Source organism: Hypanus sabinus, chromosome 6 (assembly GCF_030144855.1).
Source record: "Hypanus sabinus isolate sHypSab1 chromosome 6, sHypSab1.hap1, whole genome shotgun sequence".
NCBI lineage: Eukaryota > Metazoa > Chordata > Chondrichthyes > Myliobatiformes > Dasyatidae > Hypanus > Hypanus sabinus.
The window spans coordinates 98,900,340-98,914,129 of NC_082711.1; the positions used below are offsets into that span (position 1 = coordinate 98,900,340).

General features: G+C 37.3%; 1 protein-coding gene across 4 annotated transcripts in view; it reads right to left on the bottom strand.

Annotated features, from left to right (window-relative positions):
- Positions 1-641: 641 nt before the first annotated feature.
- Positions 642-13,790, bottom strand: part of snx13 (sorting nexin 13) — a 193,164-nt gene continuing 180,015 nt past the window's right edge. For all 4 annotated transcript variants that reach the window (XM_059972666.1, XM_059972665.1, XM_059972664.1 and 1 more), the window contains 8 exons: positions 11,008-11,115; positions 10,505-10,615; positions 7,948-8,109; positions 7,483-7,548; positions 6,412-6,557; positions 3,243-3,311; positions 3,043-3,155; positions 642-2,560 (listed from right to left, as the gene is read on the bottom strand). In XM_059972666.1, the coding sequence (XP_059828649.1) occupies positions 2,313-2,560; positions 3,043-3,155; positions 3,243-3,311; positions 6,412-6,557; positions 7,483-7,548; positions 7,948-8,109; positions 10,505-10,615; positions 11,008-11,115 (1,023 nt within the window). In that variant the 3' untranslated portion in view covers positions 642-2,312. The remainder of the gene's footprint in view (positions 2,561-3,042; positions 3,156-3,242; positions 3,312-6,411; positions 6,558-7,482; positions 7,549-7,947; positions 8,110-10,504; positions 10,616-11,007; positions 11,116-13,790) is intronic.

The following is a 13,790-nucleotide window of genomic DNA, read 5'->3' on the forward strand; positions in this document are numbered from 1 at the left end:
CTTATTCATATTCATTGGCTGTGAAACATCAGCACATTCAAGGAGGAGGAAGGTGTTTTTTTTAAAACTAAGTTTGTGCAATACGGCATTGTAAAATTATTTTTATAAATTTCATTACTGGATACTAAAGTAGCAAAAGTTTAAAAAAGCTAAACATGTAATTATTTCTCCAATAACTTATATATACCAACAGTACAAATAAAGTCTGTTTCAAATTTACAGTACTAAATATTACATCCATTGTTTAGTAAACTACTAACAAATAATCACAGCAGACCAAAAAAGGAGCTTCTCAAATTCAAATGTATATATCAAAAAACTAAAACAATTTCCACATTAAAACTTCAATTTGCAAATTTGTTGAATATATAAAACTAAGAGTTCCTTCAAAAGACTACTTGAGTCTTTCTGCTTCTTTAAAGAAAAATAGACTATTGCAAATATGTAAAAAATATAAATTTCACAAAGCCAAATTGTGCTTACATAATCCTCCTTTCTAATGCCTGATAAGCCAGTTTTCTCTGGGGAAAGTTACAAAAGCACAATAAATATAGCATATAACTAGACAATTTATTCTGAAGCTTTAAGCATTGATGAATTTTAGATTATGAACATGTATCAAAAGACAAGCAAAAACCATATTTCAATTAATACTTTTATTTAGTGTGATACCTTTCATCTGTCCTATTGAACATTTTAATAGCTTAAAGTAAAGTTGAAAATTTAGATTTCTTCTTGAGTCTATTAAAAACCACCAAGACATTCTGATTGATATTTGTTCTTTCATTACAGAAATAAGAAAAAGTTGACAGTACAATTAGGCACACTGTTGACACTGTACAATGAAATGCACAAATTCATTAACAGCTATTTACCATGTGCTCTTAGGTTCCCCCTGTAGTTTACAAGCTGTGCTCGGATGAAGAACTTTCATCCATGACAAGTGAGTCTTACAAGGAGTGACAACCAAGACTTTTAAAACAAGTCTTTAAATAAACTTATGCATCAACAACAGAATGCAAGTTGTTGGGTTAAGAAGACTGCTAAAACATAGGATTCAAAACATTAAAATTTTTCATTTTTTAGATGCACACATATACTAAAGAAAATATTGCACAAAATTAAAATCTCAGTATAAAGTATGAGTGTGGGTCTACTTAAATTAGTTTTCATGAAGAAATATGTCAGAATTAAGAATAATGCATCTCACAGATCTTACTTTCCTGATAATTGCAGAAATGGGCACTTTTACTTCTGTGGCACAAGTGAAAAACCAGCATTCAGAAAAAAGTCTGGTCAGATTAAAATGAGAAAACTAGTTTTGTTTTAAACAGGACATTTAAGGCTACTCTCGATTACATTTGTTAGTGGCAACATTATTCTGATCAATCCTAATCAGAGCACTCACTTGTTACCTTGGACATTCCGACTTTGAAGTACATTAAAATCTCTGTACATTAAAATCTACAATTATGTCTGGAGGCTTTACAGTTGTATGAAAATACACGGCTCAGTAATTTCTTCATAATGGATAAAGCACAGACATGTACACAAAAAAAGCTCTATTCAGATGTTTGTGGAGTGCAGGCAATGGGATGGAAGATAATTCAAAGTTGTGGATTACTCAGTTCAGTAAGCAAGTTTCCATTTAAGTCAAAATCCTAAAGGACCATTCCTGTCAATAGGAATCTTAATTTTGGGACTTTAGACTCTTTCACACTTCTACTCTCTAAATGTTACTTTTAACATCAATTTCAATTAACCATCACATCCTCTAAACCATGCAGTTTTATGTTTCAAATTGTGCAGAGTTCATCATCTTCAAGCTGGGTGCATACCAGTTTTATTCCAATGCAAAATCATTATAATTGTGCTTTGCTTTATCGTTGGCAATATTGCTGCTACTCCCACTAACTGTCCACAAGAGAATTTAAAAGATGTACAATTGGTTTAGATGGCAACTACTTACAAGAAGACAGCTGCAAGATGCAGCAGTTGGACCATGCATCTACAGCTCTTCGATTACAAATTAATACAGATTTTCTTGATGAACTATGAACACGTAATAAATATAAATCACTTATGATACACAGGGGCATTATGAGCAAGAAAGTGCATTAGAAATCAAACACGGCAGACAATAATGTCTTCCAATGTAAGCCACTGAGTCATGGCTCTGGAGGCTAGCACAAAGGTGGCATTGTAATTGGAACTTAGCTTTGAGAGCCCCAGAGAAATTGCCATAACATAGACGGAACTAGAGAAGGTGCCTAAGATCCTCCCTCAGAGCACAGTTTTCATGCTTGGCAGCGTCACCTCTTTTGAGAGGAAGCAACTTGAGCTGACTGAGATTTTTGTTTGCATCTTTGCATTCGCTGCGATCGAGAATGCAATTTCATGAAGAGCTCTCGAAACTTATACTGTGGAAAAAGGGTTTCAAGGAAGCCTTCTAGAAACACATAAACCAATCTTCTGTTGAGCTGGCTATGTTGAAACATCTCAAAGACTCGTAAAATGCCCTTGCGTGTGGTTTCAGCTCCGATAATATGTTTTAGCTCATCTGGGGAAGGAAAAGCATGAAGATAGAATTAGTGAATGTTACAACAGGGTAGAATCTTAGTAATAATTTGGAGCACAAGCTTTCTTTAAATATTTCACTGCTCCTAATAACCTAAAATAAATCTAAAATCTCAAGGAAGCTGGAAAGATTTATCGGAGATGTGTACCATGATTCTGATTGTTAGCACCTGCTAGTTCTATACAGATTAAAAATAGAATATATTTCCAATTCTCCACTATTATCAATATGGCCTCGCAAACTCATTTAGTACTAATAAGTAGAGCTTGATGGTATGCCACTATAAATTAGGACAATGTCCTTTTAAACACAACAGCTCAAACCCAACTCTATGAAGAAGCCTTCTACTATTCTATGATATTCCACTCAACTCATCAGCAACAATACCTGACTAAATGTTCTCACATTAACTTGTGCAATAAAATTATAACTGAAGAGGCCTTGTGAATTAGGAAATATCTTACCTGGCATAACCATTAGCATTTTAGTCTTAGCTGCGACTCTTGTTCTCATTCTTACAGCCTTTTCCCTGTGTGGTGCAGTCTCTGCTAAGATACCATTAGGCCAAAATGAATCTCTGTAAGCAAAAGAATTATTTTCAAGATGTTATGGAACAAAAAAATATGAATAAAGGAAACATGCATAAATATGTACTGTTGAATACCTGAATCGTTTTACAGTTTCTGCAACTTGTTCTGGTGAAGTCATCCAATCAACATGGTCCACTATTTTTCTAGAAATGGTGAAATATCATAGTTGATAACAGAAATTGTACAATTATTCTGAAAAATATTTCAATCACCTCTCTACACTCCAAAAACATTTCTGTCATGCGTAACATCTGACTACTGCACGATTTCATTCAACCTGTCCCAATGAGCAATTTTGTATGCAAGAAACTTTACCCATGTATGAATTCATTAATGCTCGAACTCACTGCCAAGTGCTCCAGGAAAGAATGTTCTGGTCATTGTGCTCTTTTCCGAGGAATTTGGGAAATGCCTAACTTGACAATACGTAACAAATAATTCTTAAACAAAAATATTTTCCTTTTGATACTGACCCTAAGCTAATCTCTTCCTGAACAGCATTATCTTCTCTTTTATCCTGAATAAATATAATCCAATTTCAATCACACTTTAAAATAATGCTCAATGAGTGAAGCGAGGAGTTGCTGCCAAAGATATCTGAAATATTTCATTTGCTGGAATTCTAGAAGCAACAAACCATCTGGCTTAATAATTTAATACTGCAATTAAAATAAGAATTGGGGGCATTAGAAGAGTCACATCCCCAAAATTGCTTTGACAGCTGGTGATGCCACAGTCTTATGCTTACCATTGTCAAAGGCGTTCGAGCATATCAGAAGCTCACAACATTTAAACACTGAATAAGTCATGCAAACTTTCAACTCACTTGAAAAACAAACCTCCTTTGAAATTCCTTTGAAATGAATGGATTTTGCTTAAATAGGTCTAACTCAGCATATTTTCAGTGCACAGGTTCCGCAGCACAAGTGGTAGGAAACTGCAGGACGTTGCAGCTTGATTATAAGCAGTCCTAAAGATCATAAGATAATAGGAGCAGAAGTAGGCCATTTGGGCCATCGAGACTGCTCTGTCATTCAATCATGGGCTGATACAATTCTTACAGTCATCCCCACACACCTGTCTTCACCCCATACCCTTTGATATCCTGGCAAATCTAGAACCTATCTATCTCTGCATTAAATACACCCAATGACTTGGCCAACAAATTCCACAGATTAACCACCCTCTGACTAAAGTAATTTCTCTGCATCTCTGTCCTAAATGGACGTCCTTCAATCCTGAAGTTGTGCTCTCTTGTTCTAGAATCCCCTACCATGAGAAATAACTGCCATATTGAATCTGTTCAGGCCCTTTAACATTCTGATTGTTTCTATGAGATCTTCCCTCATTCTCCTGAACTCCAGGGAATACAGCCCAAGAACTGCCAGACAGTCCTCATATGGGAAACCTTTCATTCTTGGAATCATTCCTGTGAATCTTCTCTGAACCCTCTCCAAAGTCAGTGCATCCTTTCTAAAATAAGGAGCCAAAACTGCACACAATACTCTAAGTGTGGTCTCACAAGTGCCTTATAGAGCCTCAACATCACATCCCTGCTCTTATTTTCTATACCTCTAGAAGTGAATGCCAACATTGCATTCGCCTCCTTCACCACCGACTCAATCTGGAGGTTAACTTTAGGGTATCCTGCACAAGGACACTCAAGTCCATATCTGCATTTTGAATTTTCTCCCCATCTAAATAATAGTCTGCCAGTTTATTTCTTCAACCAAAATGCATGTCTGTACACTTTCCAACATTGTATTTTAATTGCCAGTTCTTTGCCTATTCCCCTAAACTCTCTGAGTCTCTCTGCAGGCTCTGTTTCCTCAACACTACCAGCTACTCCACCTATCTTTGTATCTTTGGCAAATTTAACCACAAATCCATTAATACTGTAGTCCAAATCATTGACATACATTGTAAAAAGCAGTGGTCTCAACACTGACGCTTGTGTGACTCCAATGGTAACCGACAGCCAGCCAGAATAGGATCCCTTTATTCTCACTCTGTTTTCTGACAACCAGTCAATACTCCACCCATGCTAGTAACTTCCCTGTAATTCCATGGGCTCTTATCTTGATAAGCAGCCTCATGTGTGGCAGCTTGTCAAAGGCATTCTGAAAATCCAAGTACACCACATCTACTGCATCTCCTGTCTACCCTGCTTGTAATTTCCTCAAAGAATTGCATTAGGTTTGTCAGGCAGGATTTTCCTTTCAGGAAACCATGCTGGCTTGGCCTATCTTGTCATGTGCCTCCAGGTACTCTGTAATCTCATCTCTAACAATGGATTCCAACAACTTCTCAACCACTGATGTCAGGCTAACAGGTATGTTGTTTCTTTTTCTGCTGCCTCCCACCCTTCTTAAATAGCGGAGTAACATTTGAAATTTCCAGTCATCTGTTACAATGTCAGAATCTATCAATCCCTGAAAGATCATCGGTAATGCCTCCGCAATCTCTCCAGCTACTTCCTTCCGAAGATGCATTCCATCAGGTCCAGATTTATCCACCCTCAGACCATTAAGTTTCCTGAGCACCTTCTCAGTCGTAATTTTCACTGCACATACTTCACTTCTGACACACTTGAATGTCCAGTATACTGCAGACGTCTTCCACTATGAAGACTGATGCAAAATACCCATTCAGTTCCACTGCCATCTCTGCATCTTTCATTACAATATCTCCACTGTCATTTTGTATTGGTCCTATATCTACCCTTGACACTCTTTTACCCCTTATATACCTAAAGCTTTTAGCATCTTCTTTGATATTAGTCACCAACTTCCTTTCATAATTCACCTTTTCCTTCCTAATGACCTTCTTAGTCAGAACACCAGTAATAAGGAAATCTTGTACTTTTGTGTTTGCATAAAGGGATTCAGGATAGCCAACTTCCTCCAAAAAAGTTGTGTGCCACTGAAGTTGGGGGTGGAAACGGGGAGGTTGGAGGTGAGCAAACAAAGCAACAATCTGTGAAGACAACCAGCAATGTGAACTGCTCCAAATTATAAGCCACATTTTTGCTTTCAATGGGACAATGCTGCTAGTTCCTACTAGAATGCACCAGTCACTACTTGATCATAGCAAAAACACCTTCTCAGAACTAGTCAAACTCACTGCAACAGAAGCCTTATTTTGTCACAACATTTATAGCACTGAAGTTTGAGATTACACCACAGTCAGCCATTTATACAGTGCCATTTTGCATTAAGGGAGAACAATTTGGTGTTGACAAACCTGTTAATTGTGTCTCCATAGGTAGCCCGGATAAGTTGCTGAAGAAGGTTTTTGATGTTCCTTCTTAACCAGTGATTTCTTTCTTTCAAATCAAATACTTCATCCATTAGCAGTAACATAACTCTAAGAGGAATATTGTCATCAACCTGTAAAAAGTTTCAGGATAAGTCAGTATCAATCTTGAAGTATAAAAAAAATCTCTTAATAATGTTGAATGAGGATTTAATTAAAATTTTAAATTGACTTGATCAATGGTTGCAAATTCTTAGACAATTTCTCAAAACAGACTACTTACGATGTTCTCAATATTCTGTTGCAGTATTAGTTAACACTTCTCATACAGTACCAGAGATGGCATCATAATCAATGAGCAGCAATACACTATAATACTTATACATCTTAAGAAACAGTAATCATAGAGTCCTTGGCCCTCCACTGAACACCAAATAATTCATTTTTACACCAATCCTATTCACACAGATTTTATTTGCCCCACATTTTTTTCAGCTGCCCCCTCATCGCAGATTCTGCCACTGAACTACACACCAAGGCAGTTCACAGTGGCCAGCTAACATAACAATCTGTACACATTTTGGAATGTGGGAGAAAGCGCAGTACAAACTGGAGACGAATACATCTACAAAGAGAAACTGCAAGTTCCATACACTGTATAGTACCACCAGTCATGATTAAACCTAGGTCTCTGGAGCTACAAGGCTGCAGATCTATTCGCTGTGTCGCTGTCCTCTAATCCTGTAGAGCAGGCATTCCCGACCTGGGGTCCAATGGCATTTGTCCATGACATAAAAAGGGTTGAGAACCTCTGCTCCAGAGCGTGACTTTTAAATACAACCATTGTTTTAAAAATGGTGAATAGAAAGGGTCCTAGGCACATTTAGAGCACTGCTTAATCATCATTCCATCAGAGAGATAGAATAAATACAAAAGCACAGGCAAAATAATTCCTTTGAACAAAAAAAAAAATCAATAACTTCTATGTAGGAAAAGAAATTAATCAAATATTAAGATTCACTGATTTCCCATAATGTTAAACACAAAAATATAACGCACATTATCATCCAGTTGGGCAGAAACACGAATATGTCCACTACCTTCTTCTGGCTTTAAAGGAGGAACCTGCAGCATAAAAAAATTCGATAAGTTAATCTTAATTGTAATAGTAAAATTAAAGAAAGAAAAATATTTTTAATATGGTATTTTGAGAGAACCTTTACATCTCCCAAATCAATAATGTTCATTACAGTGCCAAGTTTTAAGAATCCTCAATGATTCCTGCCACACTGCCATATTGCATACCTGAATCAAAGCATTTTATCAGTGGCAGCTGTGCCTTGATTCTAAACTTTCTATACTCTAGACCTCACCACCTCTTTCTCTAGTACGATATTTCCTGCAGCCTTCTTTGTTGACTGAGTTCTGCCCTAATTTCTCTATCTGGCTTGGTGTCAAAGTTTATTGTGAAGTGTCTTAAGATGCTTTAAAATAGTTACATTAATACAAGTGCTGTCAGAATACCTTTAAAAATGTATTCTTAATTTCATGTCCTAATTTATCGGACATTTTGCCCATATTGTCTGATACTTTTGTCATTCCTTCTGCCAGACTGTCTGGAAGTGATTTCACAACATTTGAAACATTTCTCATTGAGTTACGAAGGGGATTTACTAGCGTGTCCATCTGCAAAACACAAACAAGTTGCAGAGAATGTATTAAAAAAAATGACATGATTCACAGAAGTTCTACAGGTCAAATTATATATCTTGCAATTAATAAAGCTTTTCACACAAAGAGAAATGTATATTTTTAACCAACTTCCTATTCCCCACTTAACCCATTACGGCACATTATTTCCATTTTCAACCTTATACTTCACTTGTATTAACTGGTGAAGGCTCTCCATGAAAAGGCAACCTATCTCTTTGTAATGAGTGATCAGGTCAAACTATAATTTTTTTGTATACGTCAAAACTGGGCAGTTAAGGTAACTCATGGTACCGCTGGATATGGGATTAAACTCAATAACCAGGCATAATTAGCAATATATTAGCAAATTGGACTTAGTGGATCATAGAAAGCAACTTACTGATGATGGCATTCCCTTGTGCCTACCTTTAAGCTCCTAGATGGTTGATGGTATGGAAAGCAGTAAGTAGTATGGCAATTGAATAGGCTCTTTAGTTCAGGATATTCTTCACCTATCTGTTGTTCCTGGGTAATGCACAAAATCTGGCCAGTGATGATCATGAAACTGTTGATGGTGAGAAGCTTCAGAACTTGCCCTACTTTGTGGGCTGTACATTTCCATGATTTCCATTTGGTTGAGGGAATACCAGTGTTGTAGCCATTATGGAACAGCTTGGGTTAGTGGGCAGATTAGCTCTGTTGTACTTTTTTTTTCTTTTAGCTAGGCATTCACTGAGTCAGCATTTTGAATGAGATTGACATTTTTAATATTACAGAGACCTAACCCCAATTGGTTGAAGATTTGTTTCTGTGTGAGGAACCATCTTCCCAAACATCTTATTTAGCATGGTGATAGACAAAATAGAAATGACTGGTGTCACATGAGGGTAACACAGCTCTATAATGTAGCTAGCACTTCTACCATTATTGCCATAGACAAATGGTAGAAATGGGAGCACTAGATCAAACACATTTATTAATTATGCTGGTTTTCTTAACACCAATTGTACCAACCTGGGAGCTACATATCTCAGATTGTCATTTTGTCAGTAGTGTGCTGCCAACTCATTCTTAGTGGTTACTGATATCCTTTATTGTAAAAAATTATATGTTCTTACTGAATAAACAGTGCTTTGTTTTTTCAACTGGTGTTCAGCAGCGTGGCTTGGGGTCATGAGGGTGGGTGGAGAAAAGGCTCGGGGATGATGACAGATAAGTCTAGAACGTTCATTGATAGGTATGATTCTGTAACTACTTCAGAATGCTTTACTAATCTTTGGGACAGTTCTCTCAAAATGAACTTTGCAAGATTTACATCAAAAGCTCAGCTAATTTGAAGTGTTTATGTTTGATTTTATTTTTACTGTGTGTAAATGGCACACAATCAATGTATCATTGTAGTGTGTAAAGCATGGGCCTGATACAAACGTGGTTCACTGAAGAATCACTTGGTGGAGAAGCTTTCAGTAGAGTTTGCTCTCTAGATGACTCCCTTGTCCACTCGATCCTCCAAACTGATCTCCCTTCTGGCACTTATCCCTGCGTGCCAGACAAGTGCTACACTTGTCACTACATCTCCTCCCTCACTACCATTCAGGATCCCTGATAGTCCCTTCAGGTGAAGTGACACTTCACCTTCCGTCTGTCTGAGTCAACTATTGTATCCCATGCTCCCAGTTTGGTCTTCCATAAATCAGTGAGGTCAACATAGATAGTGGGACTGCTTTTGCTCTGTCTGCCACAAAAAGGTGGGGGGGGGGGGGTGCAGGGTGGAGATTTCAATTAACATCCCATTCCAACATGTCGGTCCATAGCCTCCTCTACATTTATGGAGGGAAATAAACAGCCAATATTTCGAGCAGAGACCCTTCATAAGGAAGGAAGGGGGACCAGAAGCCTGAAATGTTGATTGTTTATTTCCCTCCACAGATGCTGCTTGACTTGCTGAGTTTCTCAAGTATTTTGTGTGTTGCTGAAAATTTCCAGGTACGGTAGGCATAGTGGCTAGCACAACACTTTACAGTATCAATGACCCAGGTTCATTTTCCTTCGCTTTCTGTAAGGAGTTTATACGTTCTCCCTGTCTACCACATGGGTTTCCTGCGGTTTCCTACCACAGCCCAAAGACTGGTAGGTTAACTGGTCATTGTAAATTGTCCTGTGATTAGGCTAGCATTAAACTGGACAGAGCAGCTCGAAGGCTCAAAGGGCCTATTCCACGCTGTATCTCAATCAATCAACCTGCTCTATGCACTTGGGCAATAGTTATCTATAGGGGGAGTTGGAGAGCACCCTCTAGGTCTCATGTAATTTTTTTACTAGTTCAACATGAAACAAGAGGCTTTGCTAAGCAGTATTATATAATATGGCCAACAGATGGCAGGCTTACCTTACGAGCAAAATCACCTTTTCCTTTGCTATAGGCTTTATTTTCCAGAAAGTCGTTAACATATGGTATCAAAGCTGGACAAGCTTTTATCACTTCAGGGTTGATTAATAACTAAACAAAAGCAGAAAATAATTTGAAGTACTATGTTTTAATCATTTAATAGTGAAATGCTTTGAATTTACAATAAACTTTCTTGAAAAGAGACATAAATGGTTATTATGATAATGAAGTCTAATTACTATGCTGTTTGGTTTCAATAGATTTGAACTCATGTGAAACAGTTTAATACCTTCTTAAATTTTACAATCAATCAAGATGTGGTTTATTTGTTTCAAATGTTTCAATCAGCAATGCTATTTGTGCAGTTGGTCATATATTTTGATGTGTGTTTTGCTTTTAATATCTCATACTGAACTTACTTGAAATCACTTCAAAATAGAACAATTCTAAAAGCAGCAACCTTAAAATTAAAACACCGTACAGCAGTGGCTCAAAAGATTTACCTGCAAATATGTGTTGAGGTCTTTTTTCCTCTTCCCTAAGAACTCTCTGTCCATATTATTGAAGGTTTTTTTCCCAGGAAGTTTAAGATAAGTTGAAAGATGTTCAAACTGAATAAACAAAATATTGTCATTTATTTTTAATACTAATCATAATTACATTCATTCAACTACATTTTACATAGAACATTTACTCTAAGAATACACATTATATGGTAGATTCAAACCACAGCTGTTTAAATGGTGCATTAATCCAGTTCTTCTCATTTCCAGGTGTTAAATTGTAAGAATGCAGACAGATTAGTACAGGGCAGAGGGTACAGCTTTTGTCAACTGCTCCTTTTCAGTGGCAGCTGTTAAGTTTTCAGTCCTGCCAAATCTTATGCATTTTATGTGATACTTCAACATTTGCTGTTTCCCAAGCATAAGTTTGAGTTCTCATGCTTGGTAACAACAGGTCTGATAGTGAAAATTCTCTTTAATTCCTTGGATTTAAGATTGGTCACATATATTACCCTCTAAAAATACTCCATATATGTCACACAGGTGCAGGAGTTATGCATTTCAGAATGCTGAAAAATCAAACTGAAGTCAACGAGTGTTTTTGTTTTCATTCTGGGATTGGGAATACATGTTGGAAAAAATACTCTTGCAAATGAAAACTACATTGCAGCATTGAGTTCAGTTTGGGGGGAAATGCTTTGTAGACTGCGGGCAATTATTAAAGTACCCTTTTTAAAGATTTTTAAAGATTAAACCTTCTGTAGTATTTCTTTGTAAACACAAAATGAAATACTGCTTTCTTTAAATAATTAAAGTGCTGATTGTTGACTTCAGGAAAGGGAAGGAAGGCAAACGTGCCAATTTACATTGGTGGCTCTAAGTGGGGAGAGTAGCAGCAATTCCTGATTAGTAAGGGTGTTAATATAATCGGATGACCTACCCTGGGCCCAAATGCATTCATATGGAAGACACATCAGCAACCTTGAAGAGTTTCACCTTGTCATCGAACATAAGACCAAAAGATATAGGAGTAGAATCAGGTCAATTGGCCCATTAAATCTGTGCTGCTATTCCATCAGGGCCGATTTATTATCCCTCTCCACTCCATTCTCCTGCCTTCACCCTATAACCTTAACACCCTTACTAATCAAGACCCTATAAATTCCACTTTAAATATACTCAATAATTCAGCCTCCACAGCCAACTAAACAGACTCGCCAACCTCTGGCTAAAGAAATTCCTCACCATCTCTGTTCTTAAGGGATGTCCTTTTATTCTGATTTGTGCCCTTTGGCTGCAGACACCCACTATAGGAAACCTCCTCTCCAAGTCCACTGTAGCTAGGCCTTTCAATATTCCATAGGTTTCAATGAGATCACCCACCTCCCCAACATTCTTCTAAGCTCTAACTAGTACACTTCCTGAACAATCACATGGTTCTCACATGTTAACTGCTTCATTCCCATGATCATTCTCATGAACCTTCTCTGGACCCTCTCCAATGTCACCATATCCTTTCTGACAATAAGGGGCCCAAAATTGCTCACAATTCTCCACATGCTGTCTGACCAAAGCCTTATAAAGCCTCAGCATTACATCCTTGCTTTTCTGTGCTAGTCCTCTTGAAAAGAATGTTTAGCATTGCATTTGTCTACCTTACACCAACTCAACCAGCAAATTACCCAGAAGGAATCCTGCACGAGGACTCGAGACCCTTTGCACCTCGGATTCCTGAATTTGCTTCCTGCTTAGAAAATAGTCTGCATCTTTCTTTCTACCAAAGCGCATCACCATTCACTTCCCTATACTGTATTCCCATTTGTCACTTTGTTGCCCATTCTCTTAATAGTCTGCAAGATTTGCCTAAAAGGCATCAATTCCATCATGTGCATCATTGACACATAAACTGAAACAAAGCAATCCCAATACCAACCTATGCAGAACACAAGTCATTAGCAGTCAATCAGTGAATGCCCCCTTTATTCCCACACTTTGCCTCCTGCCAGTCAGCCAATCTTCTATCCATGCTAGTATCTTTGCTGCAATACCATGGGCTCTTATCTTGTTTAGCAGCCTCATGTGTAGCAGCTTGTCAAAGGCCTTCTGAAAATCCAAATAAACATGAGCTGTAGCTTGACTTTGGATTGAAACAACTTGAGCTGTCACAGTACAACTTGGAAATATATCTGATATTAAAATCACAAATTAAAGTAAAACCCAGAATACATCCAATGTGTAGAAAGCACTAAAACCAAGATACTTGGTGCAATTAGCTGAAAGAACAAAGGTCAAAGAGCATGGAAACAGGCCATTCTGCCTATCATATCTATGTTGACCTGTAGCCCCCCCCCCCCCCTTCTGTTATTAATCTCAACTTCCAATACTTGGCTCAGATAGCCATCAATAGCATATTTACTTTTTGTCCTTATGTGCTGATTATTGAATTGATACAAATAATTCTGCAGCTGATTTTTGCAGAAATACAAGGATAAAATTTAATACAAACAGAAAAGTCAACCATATTAATCCTAAAAGGATGAGAGAAAAATGCATATAATAGCATGGTAGTTAAAATTAAAAAACGGAAAACCAATCAATGTTGATCTTATTAATAATTTATTCATAATGGGCAACAATTATGTGAGTGTTTCATAATCTATTAAATATTTAGCTGTTAGGTTATACTGTGCACAACCTCAATAAGACAATACTGACTAAATTCAAGCTCTACATGCACCAACAACTTTTAGTTACAAATGCTTTTTGTAACCTGCTCGAGAAAT